General features: G+C 41.6%; 1 protein-coding gene across 1 annotated transcript; it reads left to right on the top strand.

The window, feature by feature from the left end:
- The first annotated feature begins 121 nt into the window (after positions 1-121).
- PLBD2 (phospholipase B domain containing 2) lies at positions 122-25,185 on the top strand. The gene is made up of 12 exons (XM_075213951.1): positions 122-453; positions 2,259-2,352; positions 8,437-8,595; positions 9,024-9,124; positions 14,883-15,097; positions 16,483-16,577; positions 21,729-21,889; positions 22,359-22,454; positions 22,968-23,039; positions 23,220-23,372; positions 23,497-23,659; positions 23,906-25,185. Exons 1-12 carry the CDS (start codon positions 248-250, stop codon positions 24,071-24,073), a joined length of 1,683 nt encoding a protein of 560 aa, XP_075070052.1. The 5' UTR covers positions 122-247; the 3' UTR covers positions 24,074-25,185.
- The last annotated feature ends 1,467 nt before the right edge of the window (positions 25,186-26,652 follow it).

Below are 26,652 nucleotides of genomic sequence, written 5' to 3'. Positions count from 1 at the left end.
GGTTTCGCTTAAAGTGGCCGCACCGTCCGTCTATAGCCTGATACAAGGCGATGCGTCATGTAATCATATAGATTACTGCTAGGGAAGTATGATTGAGAGAAATGTATCGCGAGAATACCATGTATGCATTGTATATGGATCGCCACGCTATATACAAAGTTGACAAACATCTAAGACCATTGTCTCAGAGCATTAATAGGTTAACCCGAGGCTCCGCCCCACAGGTGTCCACTGAGAGACTAATCACATGACCTGCGCACCGCTTCACGTGATCGCAGAGATGTTTGCCTGGTGGATGCTGCTCGTGTTATGGGCACCCTCTGCAGGGAGGGCGCAGAGCCCGGTGGTGTCGGTGATCGTGGACCCGCACACAGGGAAGCTCAGCACCGTACCGGAGAAGAGGGCCGACGCCGTGTCTTGGGCTGTGCTGTCAGACTCCATCCAGGATAACGGGTGAGAGAAGAGTACAAGGTCTTAGGGCTAGAGCTGTGTGCAGAGCATGTGGTCTGGGTGAGCTGGGGGTAGGAGGGTCACCTGGGTTATGGTTATAAGCTGTGTGCAGAGCATGTAGTCTGGGTGAGCTGAGGGTAGGAGGGTCACCTGGGTTATGGCTATAAGCTGTGTGCAGAGCATGTAGTCTGGGTGAGCTGGGGGTAGGAGGGTCACCTGGGTTATGGCTATAAGCTGTGTGCAGAGCATGTAGTCTGGGGGGGCTGAGGGTAGGAGGGTCACCTGGGTTATGGCTATAAGCTGTGTGCAGAGCATGTAGTCTGGGTGAGCTGGGGGTAGGAGGGTCACCTGGGTTATGGCTATAAGCTGTGTGCAGAGCATGTAGTCTGGGGGGGCTGAGGGTAGGAGGGTCACCTGGGTTATGGCTATAAGCGGTGTGCAGAGCATGTAGTCTGGGTGAGCTGGGGGTAGGAGGGTCACCTGGGTTATGGCTATAAGCGGTGTGCAGAGCATGTGGTCTGGGTGAGCTGGGGGTAGAATGGTCACCTGGGTTATGGCTATAAGCGGTGTGCAGAGCATGTAGTCTGGGTGAGCTGGGGGTAGAATGGTCACCTGGGTTATGGCTATAAGCTGTGTGCAGAGCATGTGGTCTGGGTGAGCTGGGGGTAGAATGGTCACCTGGGTTATGGCTATAAGCGGTGTGCAGAGCATGTAGTCTGGGGGGGCTGAGGGTAGGAGGGTCACCTGCGTTATGGCTATAAGCTGTGTGCAGAGCATGTAGTCTGGGTGAGCTGGGGGTAGAATGGTCACCTCTGTTATGGTTATAAGCTGTGAGTAAAGAGGGAGAGTGAGTGAAAGAAGTGCACTGGGGTCTTAAGGTTATTAGCAGTGTATGTATATAAATGGTGCATGAGAGACTGGGGCTGAGAGCTGTGTACAAGGTGTTTGACACAGTGGGCTGCAGATAGGGCAGTTTATAGAATGGGTTAGAGAAGGGGCTTTAACTAGGAAGTTTATATAGTGATGAACTGAGTATGATGTGGTATAATGAGTAACAGATGGGGGCTATAGGATATGTAGATAAGGGGGGCCTGTGCATGCTGGTCTGACTCATCCTTGGAAGTGGCCACCGCCCTGTGAATGCAAGAAGATCAGTGTATGTGCAGTGAAGCCCTGTCTATCACAAAGTAAGCTTATCTGGTAACTTTTTAACAACTTCTGTCATTGGCTTGTCTGATCAACTGACCCCTCTATGCCCCTGATGGTGACCGAGCGCAGTGCATATAAAATTGTAATGATAAAGAGTAGGTGCAGTAATCATGGTGACTTGTCTCCGTACCACTACCTCTCAGAAGGTAGCCCTTGCTTTGAGGTGTGTTTTGAATGGGTTAAATAATAAACAAGGAGCTACAGGACATGGGGCTATGGGTAAGGGTTCTGTATATAAGTATGAGTGGGAAAAAAAAAAGCCCCAGACATTCTGGGTTGATTAGTGTTAAGAAAAGGACTGAACATAGGGAGTTTGGTGAAATGGACATAAGGCTGAGCCATATGTTCTATAACAAGTGTTGTCTGTAGTGAATTATCAGTAACCTCAGTGGTGATATATTGAGGGGGGAGCTGAAAATATGTTCATATGTAATGCTCTGCATAGCTATTTGAGGAAGTGATAGTTTGTTTATGCACCCGAAAGGAAGTAAGTATACTTTAAAAAATAACTATATGGCCCAGAGTTGTTCCTCTTTGGTGTATTGTTTGCTATGGGTTGGAAGCTTGTGCAGCTGGTATTACTGTGTTTTTATTTTCAGGTGGGCTGTTCTTGAGTTGGAGACCAATAAAAATTATAATGACAGCTTCCAGGCTTATGCTGCAGGGGTGGCTGAAGCTGCTGTTTCTCAGCGGGTAAGTGTAGATAATATCATACACCTATGAGTTAGTGCTGTTGCTTATCTTGAAAATATCCATGTTTACCAATTACAAAGTAAGTAATATGGTAGCCCCCATTCTAAGTGTATTGATGTCATTATTGCAAATGGTGATTTACACATATTACATTGTTTACTTTAAGCTGCAAATAATGTTTTTTTTGTTTTTTTGGGAGGTGCTTTTTAATCTCATATATTTCTGCATTTTTTTTTTCAGTGTGTAAACTTATAGGGACAAAGCAAAAGGCAAGTAGACTATACAAGCAGTGAGGCTGATGTGGCTGCCATTACTGCAGTGGGCCAGCATTAAAACCTTAAAACACTATACATTTGTCATTCTCTATTAAACTGTCCATTGACAGGTTTAATGTAGCTCCACAATCTTGAATTTCTTAAGTGGGACCTAGATTCCCATAAATAAAACCCATGTGAACCAGGTTGATTATAAGACCTGTAACTGCCCAACATCAATTCCTCTATTTGCGTGATTTGACACACTGCTCTGATCCATTCTGCTATTGATGAAGGGATTAGAGATTTCCAGTGATGGGGATAACTGTCCAAGTGCAGTGAGAAGCTGTCTAGTCGGTCCTTATTCACTACTGAACTCTGTCCCTTAAAGTTGTTAACAGGAGGATGGCAGAATGCTATTATTGGGTGACACTTCTTGACATTCTTAATTACATCAATCTTCATGGCCCAAATATCTCCAAGGTTTCTGATTTGTCTAAATTTATAGTGAAACATGCAAAAGATGCAAATCTGTTTATTGTTTCACTTATTAGCACTATAAATTGCCTGGGGTTTGATGTTAGCAGTAGTAAGACTTCTGCAAATACAGTTATTTTGACTTTTGTTTTTTTGTTATGTTTTTTTGAATGCGGAAGTCTTTTAAGTGAAGTTTGTTGCAGGGTGTGCCGATTTAAATCAACTTGATTTTAATCACTATTTAAATAGTGATTTAAATAACATGTTTGTTTTTTTTAACAAGCTTTTAATGGTAATTGGCGTACTGTGCAATATGGACCATAGTCCTTTGATTAGCTGCTCTACTAATTAAAGGTCTGTATCTGTTACTGTTGCTTGCTGACCTAATTTCACTATGACTCATGGGATACAAAGAGGCACAGGCAACAAACAAGTTCAGACAAGAAACAGATAATTCCAGAATCCAGAAAGCATGACCAACACCACCCCACACCAGTGTTTCAGATTCAGAGAGAAAAGACAGTTGAAAAGTAACTTATCACTGTAAAAGCAACCCTGATTAATATCATCATCATTTATTTATATAGCGCCACTAATTCCGCAGCGCTGTACAGAGAACTCATTCACATCAGTCCCTGCCCCATTGGAGCTTACAGTCTAAATTCCCTAATATAGACACACACTCACACACACACACAGACAGACAGAGAGGGAGAGACTAGGGTCAATTTTGATAGCAGCCAATTAACCTACCAGTATGTTTTTGGCGTGTGGGAGGAAACCGGAGCACCCGGAGGAAACCCACGCAAACACAGGAAGAACATACAAACTCCTCACAGATAAGGCCATGGTCAGGAATCGAACTCATGACCTCAGTGCTGTGAGGCAGAAGTGCTAACCACTAGGCCACTGTGCTCTTTAATAATCTCTTGCTTAACCACAATGTTGTGTCAACAGTGGCACCAATAGACTGGTGGAAAATGCTAATTTTTTTAGAAACTGGTAATGAAAATATCATCAGCTTTAGTAGAAAGACTATTTTCCACATTTGGTTTGGTGCAGTCAAAACTGAGAAACCACTTGGGTGCTAACAAAGCTGCAAAGCTTGTGTTTCTTTTTAAGGCGTTCAATAAATCTAATATGTAGGCTCATTCAGATTTACAGGCAAGGCAATTGCCAACTATTGTAACTTAACATCATTGCTGCTTCTTTCCTTTTGCAGTTCGTGTTGGGATTTGTGTGTAGTTTGCTATGCCATGGTTGTTGACAATGTCAAGTCATTTAAATGGAGTATATTAAAGATGCAGTATTTTAAAAGAACTTCGTATTATTGTTTCCACTTGGTTTATTTGTTTACCTGATAATTTTTTTTTAAAAAAAAAAGTGATTTAAATCAAAAGAATTCGATTTAAAAAAAAAAATTGTTTTTTTTTTTGTTTGGTTTTTTTACATCCTGGTTTGTTGTCCAATCAAAGAATCTAGGGTCACATTAAAAGAGTGGGGAGAGAGTGCATCTGTCTTGTTCACTTGCATTGGGGTTAGAGCAGTGGTTCCTAAACTGTGCGCCTAGGCTCCCTTGGGTGCCTTGGAGATCTCACGGGGGTGCCTCTGCCAGGGCCAGTGGTAAGCAAGGTGGGGGGCTAATTGGTAATTATTTTTTTTGCTTAGGAGTGCCTTGAAAACATTTTGGAGACCCTAAGGGTCCCTTGAACTGAAAAAGTTTGGAATCCACTGGGTTAGAGTATATGGTGCATATACAACTTTGGAGTGTTGTACCAAACTGATGAAACTTCTTTAAACAAAGGCCTTTTCGACATTCAAGTTTACTATGATGTTTGTACTTTTATATCAATGCATGGGTTGTCTATGTTTAAGAGAACCTATTTGGGTAGGTGAGATCAGTTGTAGTCTTCTTGCCATTATTTTGGTGATGGTGTTGAAATCCTGGTTAAGAAGGGAAATTGGTCTGTAGGAACTAACTTGTGTATGGTACTTACTAGGTTTTTGGAGTTGAGAATATTGTTATATAATGTAGTCGGGGTTGAATTGAAGTTTTCTTGGGACTTTGTTTTATTCAACTCTAAATCCATCTTCACATTGGGGGGGGGGGTAATGATTTAATGGTGTCTGAGACTTTCTGCTGTGTTATTGGTTGCTATAAGGTGAGTCTTTCCTTGGATTTTGGGTAAGCAAGCTTCATGTAGGCACTGTGCCCCTGGCCCACCTCTCAGGGGCCCTCCTTGTCATGGGCAGGCAGGCTGTACAGAAAAAAGGTCTATTACTTGCCAGCCTCCTATCATTGGCCTGCGGATCTTTCCGATCTGTCCCCCCTGAGACCCCCTTGTCCTATGAGATGCACACAACGTGACATGTGCTGTCCCATGTGTGTAGAGCAGCAAGACAACACAGTGCGTGGTGATTGAACTAGGTAAGTGAGGGGGGCAGAGTATGTTAATGTAGTGTGTGTGTGTGTTCATATAATGTGTGTGGGGGGGTTAATATAGTGTAGGAGGTAGGCTGTTTAAAGGTGGAGTGCAGGTGGGGGTGAATATTTAATGGGTGCTATTTAATTTCTAGGGTGATGATGGGGCAGTGTAATTTATTGCTGGGGCTGATTAACGGTGGGGCCTATCAATTTATTATGGAATATTTGGACCTTTAATTTAATGCTGGGACGGTTTGGGGCTATTGATTGAATGTAAGGCTGAGTTTATGGAAGAGGGCTATTTATTAAATGAATATGAATTGTTTAAGGATGGTTGTTGGAATTGGTTATATTTATTAAATGTAAATGCTATTTAATTTATTGCTGGGGATGTTTGGAGGGATGGGAATAGGTTTTATATATTAAATGGGAATACTATTAATTTAATGTTGGGGCTTGTTGGAGGGAAATAGACCTTTTTAGCAAATGTGAATATTATTATTTTAATCAACAAAGTGAAAAATAAACAGATTCAGCAGGTGCTCCAAACAGATGCCGCTCGTCCTCATCCAAAAGACAATTCACCTAAATTGCTAAATATATAACACAAATATAATACAAAAGAAGGGCGACTGCAAGTGCTTCTGGTTTCACTAATAAACAAACAGCAAATATAACAGTCTTTAGCAATCTCAATAAAACAATCCCTGGCCATATGTAGTTGTACTTACAAGAACATATACCACTGAAAGCCTGTATTCTATTTGTATTATTTAATTATCGAGGCTGGAGGGAGGCCTAATTATAAAATGTGGGTACTATTGGAGCTGGTTGGAGTTTTCTAAGTTTCAGTTACACTTTTTTATTTTTTTTCTAAATGGATCCCCAACATTCCAGGATCCAGACAAGCCGCAACTGAGCTAAAGAAACCAGCAGTTACAGGTGGTGAAAGTGACAAGAATAGGTAGGAGAGAGCAGGACAGTCTGCCAACTGTCCTGCATCTGGTGGGGCAGTGCTGAATTTGGGTGATTCCCACTTAGTCAGGATTTGATCCGACTGGAAGGACAGTTGGGAGCTATGTCCTGATTCACAGTGTACTGCTCATGAAGGCAGAACTGCGTGCACCTAACAGTAGTGCACACAGTATTGGCTTCTATTTGTCTAAATTAATAACAATGTTGCATCATAGGTGGCCACCCCCTGTCTAAAGTGCCCTGGTGCCCCCAGAGCCTTAATCTAGCTCTGTATCTGACCTATGTGGTCTCTTGGACTTTGTCACTATTAATGCTTTAATTGTGTGGAGGAAACGCTTGTCCTAGTGAGGGAGTGCAAAGAACCTACCATGCTCTTTCACTGTATATCCTTTAGTAGATAAAAAACAAACAAAAAAAAAACTGGTACAATGTGTTGTAGTGATGAGTTGAGCATACATGAGATCTGCCATGTCTCTGTTATGCTACATTACAAAAGCTAAACACTATGGCAGCACTTCCTTACTTCTATCTGCATATCCTTACTTCCCTAATTCAATATGAATATCACCGGTTGCAGCAACAGATTGAGGTCTCACAAGTGGTACTGCACTCTCAGGTCATGTAAACCAAAAATATATATTTGGTGCTCAACACAGGAGACAATGGAGAAGTGACAGGAGGCAAAACATTCCCGTTCTTAAAACATGGGGCAAAACCACCTGGGAGCATTACAAATAATGGCCAATATAAATTAATATTGCGGTTATCCACTTTACATTGACTTGACACATAAATTGGAGTGGTCTGCAGGGCATGGAGAGAATATATTATCCCTGCTATTCACCATTACGCTACTAGGGGGCAATGAATCTTTAGGCATTCATTTCCCTTCCCAGTCTTCCCTGGTGGGAGTGATCTATCATTACCACTTTTGGACACTTATTTGTAGAAAGAGAGATGGATATGCTAGAGGACCTCAACTGAATTTGGGGTAGTGGCAAATTTTTTCCTGCATGTGTTGGAAATCTGTTCAGTAACACATCCCCAATAATTAAACGGTCTAATATAGAAAACAAATACGGCCTAGCCTCCCGAACTAAATTGCTTTCTGTTGCCTATGGCTGCAGACTGATTTACCAAAATGAAATATCCTTTGCTACTTGTGTATACTGAGGAGTGAAAAGAGGTTTTAGAAATGTCAGTTTAGTTGTTTGTGCCAGAAACCAACTGATACAGCTTACATTTGTTCATAGTTTAATATACTTTGCAATGCTTATGCCAAATGAAATGTAAACTCCCCCTCCTGCAAGCTGTTGTATAGCTATTGACACATTTTATACACCTTATATGGGATTGTGTCCAAATACTAACCTATTGGAGAGTCCTACTTACATTCTAACTCCAACATGTGCTTGATGGACAGCTACCCTTTACTCCTAATTCATTTGTTTCTTTGGACTGGTAGAAGGCCTAGAGATAGCCAACTCGTCATGTCTCTTTAACACTAGCTTATGCACGATTGTCGTTGGCTGGACATTGGACATCTACACATCTGACTTGCTCTCAATGGAAGACACAAGTAAACAAGGAATTGGCTTTCCATAGAATTACCTATAATAGAGGTTGCTGCTCCAATTTTAACAGGGCACAGAGCCTGGATATAGTGTTAAATCTCAAATCTATTTTTAAAACGTGTAATGGTCATGTAGAGTTTGTAATTTGTGATAAATCTTGTTTATTATTACTCTCGTTCTCTATGGGTAATTGTGGTATTCCCCTTGCTACTTGCTTTATTTCTTTGTTTTTACTTCATTGCTCAAATGCCTCAATGATCTCCCTAGGCTTCTTTCTAATGAATATGGATCCTTTTTATGCTAACAAAAATTACAGCCATCTCTCCTCTATTATTGATGCCAGAGCCCTTTTAACAAAAATGAATGTTTGTTTCTGCAGCTTATGTACATGCACTGGATGAACACAATGTTTGGATACTGTGGTCCTTACAAGTATGAAACCCCGTACTGTGAGAAACTGCGGGACTATCTGGAGGCTAACCTAGTCTGGATGCAGGAACAGATGGAGAAAAGTGAAGACCAGGAGTACTGGCACCAGGTAAGGTGTGGGTATGTGAGTAAAATGTCACAATATGATTACGTGCACATCATTTGATATTGTTCGCTTCTCATACATAGTATTCCTTCATGTGGTGTTCTTCTTAACAATAAATCAATATAGTTGCTATAATCTTAGCTGCTAGCATCAATGAGATTGACTCAATAAATGTCAAACACATTATTTGCATGATTATTTGTTACTGACTTAATCTGTTTTATTTCTTTATTTTATATTGCTGATCACACAAATAATTTTAAATCCAAAAATGAACAAATAGTATGGTGTTTATACAATGTTCTTTTTGCTTTTTCTCTGTTTTTTTTATTTTCCTTTAACTTTCTATTGGATTAGAAATGACTCGTACCTGTGTTTTCAGTTTATAAGCTGAGTTTGGTGGCAGTGACTGGATTTGTACATGTTTGCAGGTTCGGCTTGCACTCCTTCAATTGAAAGGCCTAGAAGACAGCTATAATGACCTCATCTCCTTTCCCCAAAAGAAGTTTCAACTTAATCCCTTTGGCTTCCTGTAAGTTTTGTGTTGCCAATAACATTATAGTTGCATTTTACCTCTTTAGAATCATGAATTATGTACACAACTTGAGCACCCTTAAATGTTTCCCTAAGCCAGTGGTGGGCAAGAGACAGCCCTATAACGCGTGCAGAGCTCCGAGCCTTCACCTATGGCTCCCAGCTCCTTCCCGTTTAATTGTCACATTATCACATAATTGTCACATTTGTTTGTCACTTTTAGTTTGCAGCACTTGTTTAAAGTGTCTGTTTTTATGTAATTACAGATGTCTTTGATTAAATGTGTTATTTTAACTTCTTACTGAGATTAAGGGTAATGTGCGGCCCTTTTGAATGTTAGAGGGCTGTAACATGTGGCCCCCGAAGTGTTTCAGGTTGCCCATCACTGCCCTAAGGAGTGTGTAATATTGACTGTTTACAGTGTGTTGCTTTTTAATTACTTCTTGCAAAAGCCGTTCTCCAAAAAAAGTTTTCTAGACTACTGAACCTAAAAATAAGATTTTTACTCACCGTAAAATCCTTTCTCTGACTCCATTGGGGGACACTGCGAGACATTGGGGTATAGTAGTGGGTCCAGGAGTCTTTGTCACTTTATCTACTAGTAGATCTTTGCTCTCCTCCCCTACTATGCCCCTCCTCTCCTGTGAATTCCTCAGGTTTGACTAACCAAGCGTGAGAGGAAAGGAGGTGATAATACCTGGAAGGTCTTAAAGTATAGAAACATATGATAATACTTTTCACACACACAACTATATACAGAGCAAGGGAGGGTGCGCAGTGTCCCCCAATGGAGTCAGAGAAAAGTATTTTATGGTGAGTAAAAATCTTATTTTCTCTTTCCTGCCATTGGGGGACACTGCGAGATATTGGGGATATACCAAAGCTTCCTCAAGGGAGGGATTGCTCTGGACCAGCTGCGCGTAAAACTCTGTGGCCAAAGCTTGCATCGGCCTACGCGAAGCCTTGTAACCTGTAAAATCTGGTGAACGTGTGGACGGAGGACCATGTCGCCGCTCTACACAACTGTTCCGCCGACGCGCCGTGTCTAGCTGCCCAAGAGGCGCCTACTGCTCTGGTAGAATGCGCCTTTAATCTTTGCGGGACGGGTTGCGAGGCCGTGATGTAGGCCTCTCGAATTGTGGATGTGATCCAGCGGGCAATGGATTGCCTTGAAGCTGGCCACCCCCTCTTGTTGGCGTCATAGAGGACAAATAGATCTGTGGTTTTCCTAACAGGAGCCGTGCGGTCTATAGAACAGTGCAGTGCTCGGACTACATCAAGTAACTGAAAAGCCTTCTCTTGGGAGTCCTTTCTGACCCTGAACGCCGGAACCACTATCTCTTGGTTCAGGTGGAATCTGGAAACCACCTTAGGGCTGAACGAGGGCTTAGTGCGAAGTACCGCCCTGTCTGAATGGAAAATGAGAAACGGGGGGTCACAGCGAAGCGCCCCTAGTTTCGACACTCTACGCGCTGATGCTAGAACCAAGAGGAGTGCTGTTTTCCACGTCAAGTGTCTGTGTCGCTGAGTGTAAAGGTTCAAACGGGAACTTGGTGAGGGCCCCAAGGACCAAGTTGAGGTCCCAAGGCTCCACTGGATGAGAAAATGGGGGCTGCATGTGAAGAACCCCCTACAGAAACGTTCTAATGTTTGGGAAGTCTGCTATCTTTCTCTGAAAGTACACGGACAGAGCCGATACCTGTACTTTGAGCGACCCTAGGCGGAGGCCCTTGTCTAGGCCGTCCTGTAAGAAGTCTAGTAAGCCGCCACTACAAGTGCAGAGGACCTAGCATTAACAGATACGGTGTCTCTGTGGGCATTTGCTACATACTCGGACGTCTCTATGACGTGCTCTGCTACGTCTAAGAGCTCCGTGCGAGGAGTGTTGTTCTTAAGGCCTCTAATTAATTCCTCCGTCCATAGTTGAATGGCTTTGATAGCCCATGCTCCGGCCAAGTTTGGTCTAAACAAACTGCCGATTGCAGTGTATGCTGAGCGGAGCGCCAAGTCACACTTTTTATCAGTGTGATCTTTGAGGGCTATCCGCTCCTGAACGAGAATGGCCAAGGATGACGCTAGCCGTGCTACTGGGGTATCTACCCTAGGTAAAGCTTCCCATTTTACCGCCTCTTCTGGTGGCAAGGGGTACGGCATCATAAACTGCTTATTGGGCTTTTGCCAGGCCTCAGCTATAATCTCCAACATTTCTGGTGAATGTGGAAATGCTGGTAATTGTGCCTTTTGTTCTCTTAAAAAGGGAGACCCCTGTGGGTGTCGAGGGCTCAGGTTCAGCAAACCCCAAGGTATGCCTGATCTCTAAAATGAGACTATCCACACTATTTGTCGAGGCTGCATCATAGTCATGGTGGTCCTCACCCTCTGGGTCTAACTTTTACTCTCCTTCCTCAGGTGAGGAGAAATCTGATTCCTGATCCTGGTCTTGAATCGTATCAGAGATAATCCTCTTGCCCCTATGAGTAATAGACATTAATCTATCTTCCCTGAGGGCTGCCCCTGTCTGTGGGGCTGAGTTTTCATCAGCCTGACTGTGTATGATGGTGAGTGGAGTGGAGCTTTCACGTACCTCTGCTACCCGTAGCATGGCATTAGCTAGTCTTTCCACGGTTGATGAGAAGGATCGTAATCAAAGCGGTTCTTCCACTGCTATAGACGCCTCCTGGGTTGAACCTTTTCGCTCCTGGGCGTCAGCGGTACAGGCTGCGCAAAGGGCGTTTCGGTCTGTCTGTCCAACTGAAAACTTAGTATTACATTTGGCACAGGTATAATACAACGCAGAAGCTACAGAGTGTCCCTTGCTTTTTGCTGTCCCCTTCTCAGCCATTGTCCTTTCTTAAGGAACTTAAGATAATACAGTATTAATGAAATTAAAGGCTGATGGCTGTTAAGCTAGGAAATCTACAGAGTCTCTATACAGGGTAGTCCTAGAATGTCAAAGCACCCCTCCTCTAATCATATAAGGTACAGTGCTGTCTATGAAAGAACAAGAGTGCAATAAAATCACAGTTCTATAATAACAACAAAACCTTAGTTTGTAAGCTTAATAGGCACCAGCCTGTACCGATAGCCGAGCGTGTCAGCAAAGAAGAGGCAGAGTAGGAGAGTCGGGCGGCGCTACTCCGGTGGTGTCCCTGTGTCTCCACGTGCAGGCAGAATCCAGATTGTGGCTGGAAATGTCTGAGAGGAAGGAAGTCTGTACCTCCTCCTCTTCCTGTCTCTATGTTGCTGCCCGCTTCCTGTAAAATAAAAGTGTTTAAACTATAAATCTAACTTGGTATAGGCAGGAGCCCATACCCTAGTGACCTTTGCTCCTAGTCACTTTAAAGAAACCGAGGAACTCACAGGAGAGGAGGGGCATAGTAGGGGAGGAGAGCAAAGATCTACTAGTAGATAAATTGACAAAGACTCCTGGACCCACTACTATACCCCAATGTCTCGCAGTGTCCCCCAATGGCAGGAAAGCGAAATACCCTTATATAATCACAAATCATCTTTTTCTTATATAGTGCTAACATATTACATAGCACTTTATAGAGTTTATATAAGTGCCAGGCCTGTTGGAGCCCACAGTCTAAAATGTAGTTTTTTGGGGGGATTTAAAGATTTAAAAGAACTATGTCTCAACTTTTACATTTAATTTTGTACATATTATATTCACAAAAGTTATGTAAACTATTACAGGCAAAAAAGCACACAATTAATGATCAGACTGTAGTGTCTTTGACTTTGTGCTATTTTCCCATGTAAAAGTCCACTGTGCTCTATTGCGTGCAATATTTTGATTCATTGTTGTGGTTTGCATTCCTGTATTTGGATGTTTCTGCTCGCTAGTAACAACCTAATGAGTCAAGGCATAATGGTGTTTTGTCGTTGCTTATTTTTCTAAATTTAGTTCTGTTATCAACATGGCAACAACATCACATGGGTATATTGTCCTGCATATATTCATACCCATGACACTAAGGCTTGAGCTGGTATAAGGCTACTACCAGTAAGCTGGAGAACAGTACTTATTGAGTATTGCTGTGACTCAGTCTATGAAGCTGATCCGTGCACTATCCACATGACAGAGAACTGCAGTTGCCAAACCTCACATATGGGGAAAAATGATGGAAAATCTTCAACCTTTGTTGAAGATTGATCAGATAGAGGTGCTGCGGAAGTGGATTAGGTGCAAAGTACCTGATACCATGGGGGCTGATAACAGCATGATATAAATGGACAAGGTCACAGCCCAGGGCTCAGGGGTCCTATAGCTCTAGCCCCATTCTCACTAGGAACGTGGAGAGCTTGATTATAAGCAGGAGGGGGTACAGATGAGTATAGCGCACAGTCTGGAGGGTGGGGGGCAAGAAGCTGCTGAAGTTCCTTTTGGTGGCCCTGCAGATATGTATCTATTGACAGCAAAGACCCCATATTCTGGGTACTTAATCTGTCCTTAAAATTGCAGTAAGTAGAATATTATCATACAGGAATACAGTATAATGTGACAAAATGACAGAACATTATGTTTACATATCTTTTGCAAAACTATAGTTTGAGAACAGAGCAAACATGTATGTGTATATATGTGTATACTATATGTCAGAGGATACTGACAAGGTATCATAGACAATTTCATGGAAGATGTTTTATATAAACATTTGTTCAGGCAAATGGTTTCTGTTTTCTAATATAAGATCTGTCAAATACTTTCAGTGCATCATATTCGCAATACCAACATAGTTTTGTCATCATGGGTCTTATAAGCTTATTTTCTTTCCAGCAACCACCCCTGAATACTATGTTCCTTTGGTAGCACATTACTGTCAACAGTTGCTGTGAGATTAAAATAATAAGATGGTTGGCTAAGAATGTGTAAGTTTAGGCAGTTATCTGGAATATTGAAGTTTAAATTTGAATCTATGCTCCTTACATTTCAGAAGTTTTTTTTTTTTTTTTGTTTTTTTTGAAAGTTGTGTAATGTTGAGTTGTATGTTTTTAGTGTATAAAATGTTGATTACTGTTATGGCTGATAGTTCCGACATGAACTCCCAGAACAGATGGTAGAGGTCTTCGCCTTTAGCAGCCACCTTTCCTGTAGGACTTGTTACACTCACAGGTACTCTGATGCCCCCAGGTCTTAAACTCAGCATAATGGGAGCTTATGTACAGAAACCGTAGCACAGGAGATGGGAGGAGTAACCGGAATACAAGAGACTAAACCAGGAACAGGCCAAGGGTCGTGGGTCTGAAGCAATCAGAATAACCTGGAAGAGGCCATGGATCAGGGCAGGTTGTAAGCAAGGAGAATCCAGTAAACAGGCAGAGGTCAGGGGCAATCAGCGGGGTCTAGAACAAGCCGAGGTCACAACAGGTATCCGTCAAATTACAGACAGAGTATCCACAAGGATATTTAGCAGGTCACCAAGTCTGTGAACAGACCCTATAAGTGGCAGGGAGGCTAAGCCCTACCTGCCTTATATACCCACACTGACCAATGAAAGGCCAGAGCTCCAACTAGCCTAATTACCTCCTCAGGAGACTACGCATGCACAGAATGCGCTCGCGTCCAGCTGTCAGTTACCGAGACGCGACGCTGATTAGAGCAGCGTTCCAGCCATTGCCCTGGTGATGGCCAGGACAGAGATGAGGAAAGTGACGTCCTGGTTGCCATAGCGACGGCCGGGACACTTCAGTTTACTATTGTGTCTTTGTATTCTGCAAGTTATTCTAAATATGTTATATTTGCTTTATAGGCTCTTCCAGCTTGGTGGTGACTTGGAGGATCTGGAAGCTGCTCTCAATAAATCAGATGATCGATTACTGCTGGGCTCAGGGTCATGCTCTGCACTTATCAAACTTCTACCAGGCAATAAAGACCTCTTGGTGTCTCACGTTACCTGGAATACCTACCAATCCATGTTACGCATCATCAAGAAGTATACACTTCCATTTCGCACTTCTCCCAATGGTGAGGAGTGACCATTTTTGGCTAATTTTGGGACAGTGAAATTAATTATAATAGCATAGAATATGTGGTGGTGGAGATTAATATTATACACACACTCAGAGATCCACAACCTTTATAAAAGCGGTCGGCCTGCAGTCTCATGCCTTTATATGGTCACAGGACTCCTTGGTGGCTTATAATTTGTAGGGCGTACATAATTATATTATAAAATATGCACATTACATGGCCAGAAGTATGTGGACACCCGAACATCACATCCATATGTGCTTTGAACATTTCATTCTAAAACCCAGGACATTGATATGGAGTTAGTCCCACATTTGCTGCTAGAGTGGCCTCCTCTCTTCTGGGAAGGCTTTCTACAGGATTTTCAAACAGGGTTGTGATGATTCCCAGCCACAGGATCATTATTTAGGTTGGGTAATGTTGTTGGGTGATAAGGCCTTGCTCACAGTTGACGTTCTAAGTCAGTGTTGGCTAACCTGTGACACTCCAGGTGTTGTGAAACTACAAGTCCCAGCATGCTTTGCCAATATATAGTAGCTTATTGCTGGAAGGGTATGCTGGGACTTGTAGTTTCACAACACCTGGAGTGTCACAGGTTAGCCAACACTGTTCTAAGTCATCCCAAAGATGTTCAGTGGTGTTGAAGTCATGGCTCTGTGCTGCCCAGTCAAGATCTTTAACACCAAACTCCTGAAACCGTAAAGGGACATACCCCCACATTGTTGCTGCAATGTTGGAAGCTGTAGCTTTAAGAATTCCTTTCACTGGAATATAAGGGCCCAGGCCAAATCATGAAAAACAGCTCAGACCATTATTCCTACTCCACCAAACTTTAGAGTTGGCAGTACTCCTTCGGGTAGGAAGCGTTCTCCTGGTATCGGCAAAATCCAGATTCACCTGTTAGACTGCCAGATAGTGAAGTGTGATTCATCACTCCAGAGAACGTGTTTCCACTGCTCCAGAGTTCACTTGAAATGTGCTTTACACTGCTCCAGTTGAAGTTTGGCAATGTGCGTGGTGATCTGAGGCTTGTGTGCGGCTGCACAGGCATAGAAACCCAATCCATGAAGCTCCCAACGATCAGTTCTTGAGCTGACCTTGCTTCCAGAGACAGTTTGGAACTCTGGTGAGCAAACCAGTACAGATTATTTGTACGACCTCCAGCACTCTGCTAATATACCTTTCTAGTGTTTATTAAGGCTAAGCAATAAGCATGCGTCATTACCCCTCTCTACCGAGTGTTTGAAGTGTGCCAAATAGCGGTATTACTTTGGTGTTAGAGTACCAGGTAACCTCTGCTTATTTTAATCTGCAGGGTAATGTGTTTTGTTTTTTTATATATACTGAGTATTGTCTGGCTAATTACTGTGTGTCTTCAGGGGGCCCTGTGGTGCCAGGCCGCGTTCAGACCTTCTCCTCCTACCCAGGCACCATCTTCTCTGGTGATGACTTCTACCTACTGAGCAGTGGTCTAGTGAGTATTGGTTGGTTTCAACATTTACTAGCAATATAATTGTCAGTGCAGACTGTAAATAAATTTCGTTAGCAATAAACAGACATGTAGCTTAATTGGATGTTCTTGTAGCTTTGAATATCACATGATCAAAAAACACAATGTAGTTATCTCGCAGGAAGGTCTCTGCAACTGATAGCTTCTTGTCTGTAGATAAGATTGGCAGTTATATGATTGACTATGTAAATATCAATGCCTTTATTTATAAATGGATCAGATTCTCTAGGTCAGATTGTGTTTACTCCTGCTAGTTTTGTCACAAAAAGTGAATAAAAACACTAGACAATCCCTTGATCAGAGTTGGGGAAGGGGGGGGGTGTGTGGTGGCTGGCTGGTGGAGACTCATACCTCCTAAGCTTATAGGACACATTATGCTGCACAAAAAACAGCATTTATCATAGTAATCAAACCCACAAATTACCCTGGGGTACAATTGAATACATCTTTTTTCCAATTAAATGCTCTAGGTTGTGCTGACTACTTCATTTTTTTAAAAATGTTGACCCTGTATAGCTCTGTTACTTGTGGTGTTTTTAAATGCGTCTATCGTTACACTAAAACAAATTTAAAGGGACATATCTCTTGTCATGAACCCATTCACCTCGTACTATATATTAAATCACAGCACATACTTCAAATCAAGGCTCGCCTCCAAATATACAGTCAACTGAAGCTCCGATTACTGCTACTCCACATTGCTGTCTCATTCCTCCTGTTCAAACACTGAAGGGAGATAACAATGATCAGTATATAAGGAGAAGCCTTTATTTAAGCTGATATAACTTTCTTCCCCATACATTATCCTGCCCCAACCATCAAACAGCAGAACTGACAGCACACCCTCTGCTCTCCCCTCCTGAATTGTAACCCCTGCACACAACAAAGTGTTTTGCAATATCTTCTAAATGGCATTTTGCAAAGATGTGGCAGAAAGTCCCATCTGACCACAAGACTAGTGAAGTGAAAAAGGAAGAGCAATTGGCAGCACTAGTTGTAGTCAAGTATAGATTAAATAAACAAAAACATATTTTAACACCTTAAGCAGAAACCGTGTAAAACATATGTACCCTTTATTATCTGTAGTAAATTAAGTCTCCATAAATCCTTGTGGTAAGCTCAATACAAGATAACAATTACTGATTTGGCTGAATACCACATGAAAAACAGCTTTTGTCTCAGATATATCTTGGGGGATAAAGCTGGAGATAAAGCAGTGTCCTAGTTATATTAGGAAATAAAATAAGTCCATCTGGGTATATTGGCCTTGGAATAAAGCAGTTGTAAATCAGTCCCGAGTTATTACATCTTACCGCTTGTTGTAACGATTGGCCCCGGCAGAACTTTCTCACTCCATTTATAGGCTGTCGGATTATAAGAGCTCCCATGAGGTTAAAGCACAGACAGAATAAGGTCCTTTTATGCGTTTCTACGTCTATTCTGACATCAGAAGGGATTTTCGATCTCTCGGCTGTCCCTCTATAATTATTTAAAGACCACAAGTACAATCAAAACATGGGGGTAAATGTATCATACCCCGGTTTTCTCAACTCGCGGGAGATCTGCGTCTTCGCAGCTTAAATTTAAAGCGGCGCTGCCTTGTAAAGGGAAACTTCCCTTTACAAGGCAGCGCCGCTTTAAATTTAAGCTGTGAAAATGCCGATCTCCCGCGAGTTGAGAAAACCGGGGTATGATACATTTACCCCATGGTCTTCATTTATCCACACCTGTGGTTCTTTGGGAACAGGTTTTGTGGCTGATAGTTTGTAGAGTTAAAGCTGAGAATTCATATTGCTTGCAATCAATTAAAACAATTTAATTAGTAGATTGTATTTGTTTATATTTACCATTGGAGACAAAAAATAGAAGATAAGAGAGCGGATCTAGAGTCCACAAGATCCTTAGCTGGTGGAAAGGAAGGGTTATTAAGCAGAGTAGGGATGGGATTAAAAATTATATTGTAATTAGACAGGAAATTGCACTGTACCTGCAAATACAAACTGCCTGCACCTGCAATTGCTAGCTACATGTGATCAACTGTCTGCACTCAGACAATAGTTCAGTGCCTGTAATTACAAGCTGCCCAGGAGTAATGTCGTACATGCAATTGCTAACTGCCTGGAGCCAGAAACTAGCATTGTACCAGTGATCATGAATTGCCTTTATCCAGGAGCCAACAGTGTGGGTAATTAATCACAGGCACAGTGCCAGCCCCTGGCTCTGGGGTATTGACACTGTACCTGTGATCATCAACTGCCCGGAGCATTGTACCACCTTTTATAGATAAAACAGGATTATTTCTTATGAATAGGTATCTAATCTAGGAAATTAGCTACATAGTTGATGGTATCCATGCCTACCACAGAGCTGCCCTTTTCTTTAGCCTTCATAATCTTACTCTTACCTTTTGGACAAGACTTGCAGGACTTCACATTTACTCATTGGTGAGATTCCTGGGCACACATGGCCTCAGTCATTAAGGAGAGCAAAAAAAAAAAAAAAAGCAAGTTTAGCCCTTGGCAAACCCATGTTGCATTGGAGGGGGAGGTAAATTTAAGTTATGGGGACTGACTTATAGTTGGGGTAGGGCAAGTCCTAGATCAACTTTATTGTTTTGCAGGTAAGGAAATACTGGCTGCTTTTTCATATAGCACACAAATATGTGGTAACTTTACTTTAAATGTTAGTGTAAAAATAATTTGCTCCCCTTGCATTGTAAGATGGCATGTCCAGGATCAAATTTACTCAAGTGTTTTGCTTTGCACTCCTTAATGACGCAGTCCCACTGTCTTCAATTCATTAATTTCTGTACACCCTCATTAACATTCTTACTTTTCAATAGCAAGGTCTGTTGTAGGGGGAACATATTTAAACTAGCAACTTCATCATCAACATATATTTATATAGCGCCAGTAAATTCCGTATCGCTTTACAATTGGGAACAAACATCAATAAACAATACTGGGTAATATATACAGACAGAGAGGTAAGAGAACCCTGCTTGCAGGCTTACAATCTAATGTGTACTACTGTGCAAATAACATTACGTACTAGGTTTTATGAAAGAAATGTGCTCTTAGATGCAGTACAGGTCCCTGGCCAACTAAAAAGTCATCTTCTGCACATCTGTTTCTGTTGGCTTCTTACTATTCTTATCCTACCTGCTGAGTACAGGTTTTTCATTTATGATGGCACTTACCATCTTTCCTTCATGAGGTTTGCATAGTCTATTTAGAAGAAAAAAAGTATATTAACCTGAGAATGAATCATGATGGTGCAGAGGTAGAAGTTGAATTCTAGCCCAAAGCTCTTGTTCCCCACACTGTTGCAGAGGAGATTCTCTGCTAGCAGCAAAGAAACATAGAATTTGACGGCATCTTGGCCCATCTAGTCTGCCTATTTTATTTTATTTTTATTAACCAATGGTACCTTAAAAATTGGAGCAAGAAAATATGGGAGAATTGTGCTTCCTACAATTTGTAGATTGCAGCCTGGGGAACCTGAATAAGTTAGAGGAGAAAGGACCCAACCTCCTAACAGTAAAATAAGACGTATATCCCTGGTGCAAATAGATAAATGTAAATGAGCGTAAAAAATCAATTAACATTTACTGGTTGAACAAAAATACAAAATAAAGAGTGATCACTCAAATAAAAACAAACAAATCATTTCTTGATTCAAGTCAATACACAAAGCATTGCATCCTCACATGTATAGATGGAAACCAATGCTGCTGTCCTGCAGCCTCAAAATGGACTTCCTTAGCAAGTAAAATAAGCCCAAATAGTAGCCTTAGTCTGTACAAGTCCAAATGTCAAGTCAATATTGTAAACCAGAGCTCGCAAAGCTAAAAAGTACTTCATAGTCCAAAAGAGGAAGTATAGGTAGATACTGCAGCCAAACCTGGTAGGAGATCAGCGATTAGCAGCAGTCCGGCAGTGGGTAAAGTGGATTCCCCAGTATTCCAGTCCTCGGGTCCATCCCTGCTCAAGACTGCTCGCATGTCCTCTTCCAGTAGCTGCCGACTGAAGTTCCCAGCCTGATAGTCTCATTAGTGCGGCTGGTGCGCATGCAGAATCCGGAAGTAAGCCATATACACTTTTGCTGGCTAGTAGGAAAAGTTTGTACTTAGGGTAGTGATGATGGATAAATGTGGATATGTTATATGTATTTCCAGCCTGAACCACTTTATCTGTTATTACTGGTTATGTTACCCTGAAGAAGCCCAATTAGGGGTGAAACGTGTTGTAAATACATATAACACATCCACGTCCAGAAGCTAGACACATAAATAAATAGTCAGCCTGTGGAGAAGCAAGGGCTATCCCAAATTGCTAATAGGGCCAGTGCAGAACAGCAAATATACACAACTATTACATATTTTGGCAATGAGTATATGGGTGTGGTTATACATGGACCACCAAATCCTGTTACAGTCCTAGAACATCACCAGGGATTACCAAATTTTTGAAGGGCGACGAGTCTAGCATTAATACATGCAGGGATGAATCCAACTCTAGCTAAGATGACCATTTGATGCACATTGGATGGATAACTTTTGCAGGTCCACAACCATGTAGCTACTTTGCTTCTAATTTAGCCAGAGCCATTTTGCTGACGATACTAGTTGGCCACCAGGTAGCTTTTTCAGGCTACAGAAAACCCTAAAATTCTGTGTTTCATTCAAACCACGTAGATGTGCATGTGGATACATCTTTGTTAAGTGTATGTTGTGTTCTCAGTTCCTGGTTTGGTCAACTTCAGTGCTTCTATGAATAAAGAATTTCACAGCTTAAACCTATTTGTGTTAACAAATGTAATAATTTTGGACAGGATGCATTTGTATGTAGATATGAATTCTCGCACTGAGAGACCGAGATAAACATAAGTTGATAAACCTAATGCTCAGCCCCTTTCCCTGTTAAAAGCCTAAAAGTGTTGAAAGGATAATATGGTGAGTATGTGCGTTGTGGCTGAACATTGACTGACTCCTCCCAGCAGTTTCAGAGCAGAGTTTTTCAGAAATGTTGTTTGTCCTTATGTTGACTAACATGCTGACCTCGCTGGTCACAAAAACACTCATGAAAATGTAGAGGATTTTTGTCCATTTTACAGGTAACTTTGGAGACAACCATCGGGAATAGCAATCCAGATCTCTGGAAGTACATCCAGCCACAAAACTCTGTCCTGGAATGGCTGCGGAACATTGTAGCAAACAGACTAGCTACAGGAGGGCAGGAATGGACAGATATCTTCAAGAAGTTTAATAGCGGAACGTAAGTAAGGCATTTAAAACTAGACTGTATTTTTTTTTTCTAAAATAACAATGATTTCTGTTGTCATTTCCATAATTTTTGAGGATGAAGTACTTTTATTAAAAAAAACAAAAACTATATGGAACAAAATTTTAACTGTACCAGCAGCTTCCTCAAGCTATCAGATCCGTAGTAGGTTCAGTGCACTCCCCATCCCAGTGTCTGTGCATCATTCAATCTTTCTGCCAGAGGAGGTAGGAGATTTTTAAACCCTTGATGAGGAGTGGATGGCTGGAGTGCTGAATTTATAATTTCTTCTGCCTTCTCAAATAGGAGAGATGACTGTTCAAGTTCCGAGATTGTAAGAGCCCCAGACACTGAACCTCTGTGGTTCTGTTAGCTGCAGTGGTTTCAGTATAGTTAGAGTTCTTAGTGCCACTGTTCAAGTGATTTCTTCCCCCGACTGCATTTTTTTTTTCTTTTCTCTTAGGTACAATAACCAGTGGATGATTGTAGACTATAATAAATTCAATGTCGGACATACAGAGATACCCAGTGGACTTCTCACCGTGCTAGAACAGCTTCCGTGAGTTATCTGTTAAACTGTTTTGGTTAAGATATCAGCAGCCTAATACAGCAACTCCTTGCTTCTCATGTCACTTGCCTCCCATACATCCCTAGCCAAGCCAAATTATTAGGAATTTTACTAAAAACCAGTGGCGTTTGGAGGATCAGCTAAGTTTGAACACACTTCACATAACTTTTAATCCAAACCTTTAAATGAAGTGGCTGTATTAATAAAAGGGCTAACTAAAAGCATACATCCATGCTTATGCCTTAATTTCACTGTGGTTGCTAATCACTACTAGATTTGAATTGCTGCTCTCTGTCCAACATGATAGATTAAAAAAAATATACAAATACACACATTTACACTCTCTTTTCTGGCTTCTGCCTATCAAACTAAATTATCAGCATATTTATAGATGGTTTAGGTAGAGCTTGGACTGAAATGTGTATTTTGTTGTTTTTCTATTTTGGTCCCTGACTTTTTTCCCCCCCTCTTTTCACATATGTCCTCCTTTTTCGATCACATTAGAGGCATGGTAGTTGCTGAGGATAAATCTGATCTTCTTTATCAGACTGGATACTGGGCCAGTTACAACGTCCCGTAAGTGCTCACTGTGCATGTATGGTTGGTTTGGTTATCACAAAGTATGTTCAAGGAGACTATTCGGTTATGTCTCTTATGTTGTGGTTCTGGAGAGTGTGACTTGGTGCCTACATAACTCTGTGAGGGATTAAAGCATTCATTGGTTCTACTTACTCTGATCTGGCCTCCTTCTTGCAGGTACTTCACAGAGATTTTTAACGCAAGTGGTCAGACAGCCCTTGTGGAACAATACGGAGACTGGTTTAGTTATTCCAAAACACCCCGGGCTCAGATATTCCGCAGAAATCAGACATTTGTGCAGGATTTATCATCTATGGTGAACCTCATGAGGTGAGTGAGTGTTGCCCTATGAACTCCTAGTATCATATTTGTAATTCCAAAGTCAGCATACATTTCTCAGCACTTGGTGTACAGAGACTATTGATCATAAGATGATGGCCTTTTCATATTTCAGATACAATGATTTCCTTCATGATCCTCTCTCACGTTGTGCAAGTTGTAACCCCCAGCAAAATGGGGAGAATGCAATCTCCGCTCGTTCTGACCTCAACCCAGCCAATGGTACTTACCCATTTGGAGCTATGCGCCAGCGGCAGCATGGTGGCACGGACATGAAGGTAGGCGAAAGTCCAAAAGATGTTCAGACTTCATAAATAAGGCACAGAAGTTCTGATATTGGAACGGGTCAACCAGTAAAACCATGCAAGCATTTTAAAAATAATGGGGGAAAAAAAATATATAGCTAATTTTTAAAGTTTGTTTTTTGCTTTTTAACTCCGTAATTTCCATCTAATTTGAATATTTTATATGTAACTTGCCATGGTGAACAAGAGTGATGAAATTCTTCCATTCTCTTTTGACAGGTCACCAGCTATGAATTTGCCAAACAGCATAAAATGATTGCAGTGAATGGTCCTACATGGGACCAGGTTCCTCCATTTCAATGGAGCACTTCTCCCTTCAGCAGCCTCATGCACATGGGTCACCCTGACCTCTGGAATTTCAAACCCATTGTCATCCGCTGGGGTTAAACTGTTGGGTTTTTTTTTTGGTTTGTTTTATTTGTGCCAGGGTCTGGTCTGGAACATGACCGATATCGATAGACCATCTCAATCCAGATTCCTGTACTTGGGCACTGTCGCCAAAGATATTTTTGTAGTTGAACAGTATTGAAAGGCATGAATCCACTCCATAAAGGGAAATGATCTGGCATGCCATTAATTGTCACGGCTGTTGAGTTTTACGTGTGTGATCAAAGCGCTACCTTCTGTTTGTTTTCGTTGTAGCTGAATGATAATGTAACGCTAGCAATATGAGCTCACAAGTGGGATTAAATCACTGGGATTATGTGGTAGCTCCTGAATGAATTTCTTTAGTGAGGCAATTCACTCAGTCAGAGGCTTCGCCTGCTAAATATGATTTGCTGCAAATACTGCAATGATATATTTTTTATTTTTTTTTAACTTTTCATATACAAATATGAAAAGGTTTTTCCACTCCAAATATATATTTCACCAAATCCCCTCCCTTCCCATTAATAGGACTACGGAACTCCCACCGTTCCCTTTGTATTTAGCAGTTTCCTGGCTCTTTGTGCAGCCAAAACCTTCAGTGTTGCGCTGCACTCTCTATGCATGATCTCTAATTGAAGGTTTTAGAGCCGCTGCGTTGGATCTTCATTGTTATGGAGAGAGCTGTGATGAGCAGAAGTCCCTGCTATATATGTTCCGGGGACACTGCGATGGGGGAGGGATGACTTGCTATAGGATTTTACTTGTAATGCTGTTGCGGTGACAGCTGTCAGTGTGCACATAGCCTGTTGATCGTAACTGTATGATCAACACACATTCCCTGAATGGGGAACTCTTTATTGCAGATGAGAAGTTCTCTTGTCAGTTGGAAGAGCTAGGTCTCAATACTTAGTTCCAATTCAGTCACCCTGGTCTCATTAAGAAAACAAGGTCACATTTGTACTCTGCAAAAAAAAAAAGCAGACCCAAAAAGATACAGGTATTTAAACCATGTATTGTTGGCCTCTTTGCTAAATATCTATGCAATCTGTATTTTTGAAGCTGCAACAAATGGGAAATACTTGGCTTTTTGTGTACATATTGGGCCTGAGTAATTAAGGAGAGCAAAGCATGGGCAAAACCATGTTGCATTTGAGGGGGAGGTATACTTAAAATGTGTGTAAAAATTTATAGTTGGGATAGGGCAAGTCCTAGATCAACTTTAGATTTCAGTGTAAAAATAAAGCTATGAAGTATTTGTATGCTACATGAAAAAACAGCCAGTATTTACCTCATGTGCAAAATAGTAAACGAATATGCACCCCTTGCATTATAACATGGTTTGTCCAGAAACAAACTTGCTTTTTTTTTTTTTCTTTTTGTTTCTTTGCTTTTCTCCTTAATAACTCGGGCCCATTGATTCAAAGGCTCTTTTATTTTTTATTTTTCCGGTGTAAACAAAATGTTTTGAAATGGTGTTTTAAAAACTTGCTCGTCTATGTTTAATTGCAATAAAATTGTAAATTTACTTCCAGCTTAGTGATTGAATCCATCTTGCCTGTGTGTGGTCTGAAATGGTTATACGAAGGGACAATTCATTTTTGTTCCATATAATGATACTAATTTACACAGATAACATTGTTTTTCTTTTGTTTGCTAAACATATAAATTTTATATTGTACAAGTGAAACAAACCCAGAAAAAGAGTTAGAGTTCCTTATTTGAAACCTCCATAGAGGCAGGATAGATGTGCGATTATGTCGGTCCTCTGGGTTTTTTGTTTTTTTTGTATCGGCATGGAAAGTGGAAATCCAAATACCCAAACACTGGATAGGTCTGGTTGTTCATTTTACTGGTTAAAGAAATCACAAATATCAATTTATTTTATTTTTTTTATGTTCCCCCCCCCCCCTGTCTCCAAAATCATAGTCACCACTGTAACTTTATTAAAGGCTCTTATTTTCAAGTGTGTGTGTATGTATTAATAATAATAATTTTTATTTATAGGGTGCCACTAGGTGTCCGTAGCGCCATACAGGGACAAACTATTACAATACGAGGTGAGACAGCGCAGTACAGTAAACAGTAAGCACAGTAACTCAGTAAGCTCAAAGCACAGCTAGAGAGGGAAGATCCGCATACGACGGAGCCCAAGAGGGAGGGCGTAGATGACAGGGAGACCCCCCCAGAGGGAATGGGGGGTGGAGGGTCCTTGAGGAGGAGGGCTAAGTAGCTGGAAAGCAGAGTTAGAAGTGGTGGAAACAGGAGGAGAGATGGCCTTGCTCAAAGGAGTGTACAATCTAAGGGGTGGGGTAGACAGAGACGCAGTGGAGAGAGGGAGAGGAGGAGGAACGGAGGCAGATAAAGGGAAGGGGAATGAAGGGGGAGAGACAGAAGATAAGGCAGGGGTAGTTAAGAGGGAGACTGGAAGGCTTTAAGAAAAAGGTGGGTTTTTAAAGCCCGTTTGAAACTGGACAGATATGGGGAAGTTCTGATGGAGCGAGATAGCTTGTTCCAGTGGAGGGGGGCAGCGTGGGCGCAGTCTTAGATATGCGCGTAGGAGGCAGTTATCAGGGGGATATATATATATATATATATAT

This window comes from Mixophyes fleayi, chromosome 1 (genome assembly GCF_038048845.1).
Source record: "Mixophyes fleayi isolate aMixFle1 chromosome 1, aMixFle1.hap1, whole genome shotgun sequence".
Lineage (NCBI taxonomy): Eukaryota > Metazoa > Chordata > Amphibia > Anura > Limnodynastidae > Mixophyes > Mixophyes fleayi.
This window is presented reverse-complemented; position numbering and strand designations above follow the sequence as displayed.